This window comes from Miniopterus natalensis, chromosome 9 (genome assembly GCF_054644295.1).
Source record: "Miniopterus natalensis isolate mMinNat1 chromosome 9, mMinNat1.hap1, whole genome shotgun sequence".
In the NCBI taxonomy this organism is placed as follows: domain Eukaryota; kingdom Metazoa; phylum Chordata; class Mammalia; order Chiroptera; family Miniopteridae; genus Miniopterus; species Miniopterus natalensis.
In genome coordinates, this window is record NC_142089.1 from 5,952,591 (window position 1) to 5,958,590 (window position 6,000).

General features: G+C 53.6%; 1 protein-coding gene across 2 annotated transcripts in view; it reads left to right on the plus strand.

Moving 5' to 3' along the window:
• CTNNBIP1 (catenin beta interacting protein 1) overlaps nucleotides 1-5,675 on the plus strand; it is a 41,578-nt gene extending 35,903 nt beyond the window's left edge. For both annotated transcript variants that reach the window (XM_087820784.1, XM_016214696.2), the window contains one exon: nucleotides 3,353-5,675. In XM_087820784.1, coding sequence (XP_087676910.1) covers nucleotides 3,353-3,411 — 59 coding nt within the window. In that variant the 3' untranslated portion in view covers nucleotides 3,412-5,675. The remainder of the gene's footprint in view (nucleotides 1-3,352) is intronic.
• The last annotated feature ends 325 nt before the right edge of the window (nucleotides 5,676-6,000 follow it).

A 6,000-nucleotide genomic window follows, 5' to 3' on the forward strand; every position in this document is an offset into this window, starting at 1 on the left:
ATTGTTCATTGCTAGTGTATGATTTTTGTATATTGATCCTATATCCTGTAACTTTAACTTATTTATTAGTTCTAATAGTTTTTTAGTGGATCCCTTAGGATTTTCTGTATTTAAGATCTATGTTATCTACAAATGTAGTTCTTCTTCCTGTCCAATTGGGATGCCTTTTATTTCTTTTTCTTGCCTGATTGCCCTGGATAGAGCCTTTAGCACAATATCAAATAGAAGAGGTAAGAGTACAGACGTCCTTCCTTGTTCCTAACCTTGAAGGGGAAGAGCTTCCAGTCTCATCATTAAATACGATAACAGCTGTGGGTTTTAGCAAATGCCCTGTGTCAGACTGAAGAAGTTCCTTCTGTCCTGTGTGCTGGATGTGTTTGTCGTGGGGAGGTGCTGGGTTTTATCAGGCGCGTTTCTGCGTCGATTCGGGTGATTATATCGGCTTTTTCCTTTTTTCTATTCACTAACTGATTTTCTGATGTTAAACCAACCTTGCATTCCTGAGATAACCTCATTGGTCAGAGTATGTAATTATTTTTATGTGTTCTTTTTTCAGTTTGCTAGTATTGTTTAGTGTTTTTACATACCACAGGTATTGTGAATCTGTATATTCATAAAAGATACTGGTCTGCAGTTCTTTTTTCTTGTGATGTCTTTGGTTCTGGCTGTTTTTGTCTTAATGTGTTAGAGAGTATGGGACAGGAGAGACCGATCAGCTTCTCCCCTCCTGTACTCACATCTGGCGGGAAGGGGCGAACAGGAGCTATGAGCCCGAGTCCAGACGGTGTTGGCAGAAGTACCAAATCGGTGGACACCGCCTCATCTGTAAAAGAGGACAGGAAACCCGGCTCATCGCCTGAAGGCAGTGGGCTGGGCCTGCTAGCTTCTTTGCAGTGTCTTCCTGCTCTGAGCCCCATGATTCCATGACAGTGAGAGCACCCAAGGAAGACACCACATGCTGGCCTTTAAAGGAGGGGGACTGTGGTGATCATTCTCTGAGCTCCTTCCTGGCTCTAAAGCTCTAGTAGCTGGAATCATGGTAACTAACTGAGCAGCTCACCCTCCCTGTTAGGTAACTGGCCCAAATTCCTTGGAGAAAAGGAGAGGGAAAGCACATCCTCATCTAGAGGCCTTTTGGGTTCAGGGACAGGCCCTTGTTGAGCGATGGGTGCCAGACCAGCTGGTGGTAAGGGTAGGTCAGAGAATGCTGTGGAAGAGCCTACTCCCTTTTGGGTCCCAAAGGAAAGCAGGTCCCTGTGGTGAGGCCTGGAAAACAGCATGGTCCTTTAGGAGCAGAATGGCCTGGGATGGGCAGCAGCTCTGCAGGCGCTCTCCGCGAGTGGCTCCAGCAGCGAGTGGGCGGCTCTGTAAATGAGAGCCGCAGGTTCCCAGCCTTCCCCACCCTGACCAGGGATGGGGCACCCAGCTGGCACTGTGGCACCGGCGGGACTCTAGCAAATCCTCTGCTTCAGGTGTCCTGTTAAATAGTCACTGGAGTCCTTGTGTGACCTTGAGAAGGTTCCTTCCTTTCCCATCTCTCACAGTGCAGCCTGGGTCCACACACCAGGTAGCTGTGGTGTCAGGAGCCCTGGTCCCTGGGCCTGGGCTTCTCCAAGAAGCCAGTGTCCATTCCCTCTGCAACTCTCCATTCCCTCCTGGAGCAGCCAGTGCTATTTCTGTGACTGCAGCTCAGTACAGAGGCGCAAGGTCCCTGTGAGAAAGCCCCTGAGGCAGGCATGGAAAGAGCGCATGGTCTGCCACTGCTCATTGCAGCCAGGCATCCTGTGCTGACAAGTCCCCTTGCCTGGTCTCCCTCTAGCCCCCCACTGATTAGCGAGCTGGGAGGCGGCACTAGGGAAAAGCAGCATCTGTTAGGTAACCAGCTCAGCTGCCATGCAGGGTATGATGTAATCCTGGATTCAGTGGTTGCTAGGAAAATTCTGCCTGCAGTGATGTGTGGTCCTGGGACTAAGACGAGAACAGAATGTCCCTGAGAAGACGGGAGGACTTGCAGGGCTTCTCAATAAAGGACCCCCATCCCCAGGAGTCAGACATCTTGGGCTCCTTTCCAGAGCGTTATTCCCCTCCTCAGGGTGAGCTGCTCGGACCCCATCGAGGCAGGTGTGTGGCCACAGTGCCTGAGCTCTGGTGCCAAACCAGAGGCACATTTCTGCCGTGTTCCGCCCTTGTGGACAGCCCTCCTTCTGCAGCACCTGCAGCAGGGTGCCCCCTCCACTGCCCACGAGGCAGGACAGTTAGGAAGGAGGTCAGCAGGAGACTGCCATTGGGAAGCAGAGAATGCCCTGTGGTGTGGATGAAGCAGCCAACACCATGCCTGGCGGGCGGAATCCTGCCCTCTCCCCTATTCCATTTCACAGGCCAGAAGCTCCACTGTGCACCTCCCACACCACTCACCCTTTGGTGGCTTTTGTGTGCCTGCTGTTCCATCGTCCCCTCCCAGGAGAACTCCTCTAGTCAGTACAGAAGAGAAGCATGTCAGAAAGGCCACGGGCAGCCGACTATTACTGCTCTGGGCACAACCAAGAACTGCCCTTTAGAAATAGGGGAGAAAGTGGCAGGACGTGGGGAGGGTCAGGGCCTGGGAGGCACAGTGGTACCCGCCGGCCAGCTCACCTGCCCTACAGGGTCAGCAGCTCTGGGTGGGAGAGGCAGGTCATTATTTCAAGTGCTTTCCCTCCCCTCCTCCTGCCTTTTCTGGCTGCATGTCAGAGCCTGTCTTATGGAAAACAAGACAAAGGAAGTGATTTCATGAGTGCCTGGACCAGAGTCTCAAATCCACAATTAAAAGCAACAGTAATAAAGATTATGGCCATTATCTGTCCCCAGAGGAGCCAGACTGATTGCAGGCTGGAACCGGGCCTGGTCATGCTCCTTGGAACAGGTGTTGGGCTTGGGCAAAGAGGTGTGGCTACTAGAAATCATAATGAGCAAGGTCCTCCAAAGGGGTCAAGATAAGAATCTTAAGAAAAGAGAGGTTTCGAAGGACCTCTGGCATTGGTGGCTTTGGAGCAAGGGATGTGAGCAGAGCCCTGCTCCAGGACCAGCCTGGGTTCTCACTCACCTCTTAGCTGTGTAGCCTTGAGCAAGCCTGCGCCTCACCCTGGCAGCCCGCAGCAGCCCGCAGCCCTGCAGCAAGGTTGCTGGCATGTCCCCTGGCCAGACTGCAGGGAAGGTCTAGAGGGGAGGTGGGCTTCCTTGGCACTGCTTTGTACTCAGCACCTTGCTAGGGTGAACTGAACGCAACACCTGAGGGCCGCAGCCTCCCTGCCTGGTCCCAGGTTACAGCCCGATGCCGAGGCCCATCCAGCAATTCTCTTCCCCTGGTCTGCAGGTGCAGAGGACGTGGTGATGGCGTTTTCCAGGTCGGAGACAGAGGACCGGAGGCAGTAGCCACGAATCCCTTGGAACATCCTGAAAGCTGGCAAGGGCCAAGAGATCTGTGTGGACCTCATCTAGCTGAGTGGCAGCAGGTCGCCTTCCCCACCCCCTCCACCCCACCCACCCCACCCGACCCCACGGCCACTCAGCGGGGCTGGCATCGAGGGAAACACCGGTGGTGCAGTTATGATTGGCTTAAAGGGATGGACTCATGATTGGCTGCAGGAAGAAATCTTTTTATTTTTAAATCTTGACCAACAGAAACCTTTTATTTTTATTTCTGACTCTTTTTTTAATTTGCGCCTCGGGTATATGGCTTCCCAGGAAGCTCTCCGAGCTCTGGTGCTTTATTTAGGTCACTTTTTAGGAACATGAAGAGGTTGGATTGGCTGCTCAAACTGGAAAAGGATTTTGATTGGCTGGCTAATGGGAAACGGTTTTTTTCTTTGAATGGCTGCAGGTGTTCTGCTGATAGCAACAGCTTCTCTCTATTGAATGCTGAAAACAGGGTTTGGGACATTGGTTGTTATATTTGACTTGAAAAAAAAGAAAGAAACCAAGTGCGCTTTGCAATATTTATTACACAGCTTGCTGCTCTCACATGTTTTGTTTGTGTTTGCATTTGATTGTGGGTTTGGTTTCCCACTGGCTCACCTGTGACTCCCGTTGCCATGGCCTCCCCCCACTCTGCTGCACACAGTCCCTCTGCAGCCGGGGTCCACCAGGAAAGTGCATTTGCTGTAATGACCACACCTGGCTCCACAAGCAAGGGGACCTCAAGGAACCCAAGCAGGACCTGCAGCTGGAAAATGGGGCCCCCAGGAGGTTTGTGTTGTCCTGAAGGAGCAGCCCAGATCTGAGCGATGACCAGCCATTAGCCAGGATTTATGTGCATCACTTCCAGGAGCTGGCAGCCAGCCGGCTTCCCTGGATGAGGGTGGAATTGCTCCGCCACTGCCCGGGCCCCTCCGGCCTGCCGGTGCTGAGCAGAGGCACTGCGCCAGGCAGCTCTGTCCTTTCCATTCCCTCGGTATCCGCTTCCTGAGGCCTCATCTGGGGGCTCCTCCTGGAAAGGGCAGGAGCTGCTCTCCCAGCTATGGGACCCCACAATGTAGCACAGGTTTCTGCCCAGGAATCTAGAACCCACACAAAGACCCCAGCTTGGCTCACAAGGCCCACGAGTCCTTTGGCTGCAAACACCCACCCCTGACCTCCCCCATCCAGGCTCCCAAGGTGTCTGCCACTGGGACAGTAGGTCCTGGCCAGCACTCCTGGTTCTCTCACTCAGGCCTGTGCCTCTCACTGCACTGCCTTGTGAAGGGTCTCTCCGTGTCAGCCTGGAAGGGACAGTGTCATTTATGAAGTGCTTCACTGAGAAGACCCACCAGGCTGGCCCTCAACCCAGCCCCAGAATCACTTTACAGAGCCCCAGTCTTTGAATGGCTGCAGGCACCACGTCTTCCCACCTGCCCTCCCCCTTCCCCTGGAGGCAGCCTGCCCTCTTCCCTCATGTCTCACAGGAGTGGCATCTGGGTGGGGAGGTGGAGGAAGATGCAGGCCTCAGGGAGGGGAAGCCTCCACCCTCCCCTAAGGTAGACACCCATTCTTGCCCCCATACCCAGAGCCAGAAGATTCTCAGAGCCAAATTTCCCCTTCTTGGGGCTTGGGGCTGTCATGGAGCACAAGGGCTGAATGTCAGTGTGTCCTAAGGCTGAGCCTGGGAGAGCCCTGTGGTCAGGGGGAGATTCATGCTGTACTGAGTCTGGCCCCAGAAGGAGGACTTGAGCGGCACAGCCTAAACACTGTCTTCCACGCATGGGCCCCTGGCCCTGGTTAGCTGACCCTTAACTGCGAAGGCCATTGATCCCCAGGGGACGGGGACGGGGACAGGAGAGCATCTTCCTCCAGGGGAGCAGTGTGTGTGCACTTGCATGTGTGAGCACACACACGCACTCACAAGCACACTCACAGCTCAGTGGCCTGCAGTCCCCCTCCCCCAGGTTGTAACATCTGTTATCAGGTGTAGATGCCAGTGTTGCTGGTTGCCCCTCTCTCTGTACCTGTAGCTCTCATAAGGGTCCATGTCCTGGCCCGTGGTGTGTTCTCTGCCCCAGCCTGTCCTCGTCAAGGTCACGGGCCTCCGTCTTGTAACAGTGATTGCCCCGATCTGTCTCATCTTCTAAGGAAGAAAAGTGGAAGTGTTGCTGTGGCTTCTTATTTCCACTAAAAATATATCTGTTGGAGAAAAAAAATTAGCAATAAAGATTTTTAATAGCTTGGTGCGTGAGCTGAATTATCTCTCTCGGAGCTGGGTGCATCTGCTGACTTCCACGCATCACGGGCTGCGCTGCTGGGCCCACCCTCCGTCCCCAAGAAGGCGCCTGGGAGGGACGGAAACACCAGGTCCTAGTTGAATCATCTGGGATCCGGAGTGGAGCTCGGGGTTTGGAAGAATTTCCAGATCTGCCCAGCCTGGCTGACAGGTGCATAGGAAGACTGAGCCCCCTTTTTGACCTGAAGATTACAAATATCACCCTAGATTAGACTGAGGTCAAAAGTCTTCAGAGGCGACCTCACCCTTCGTGCTCTTGAGCAGACACC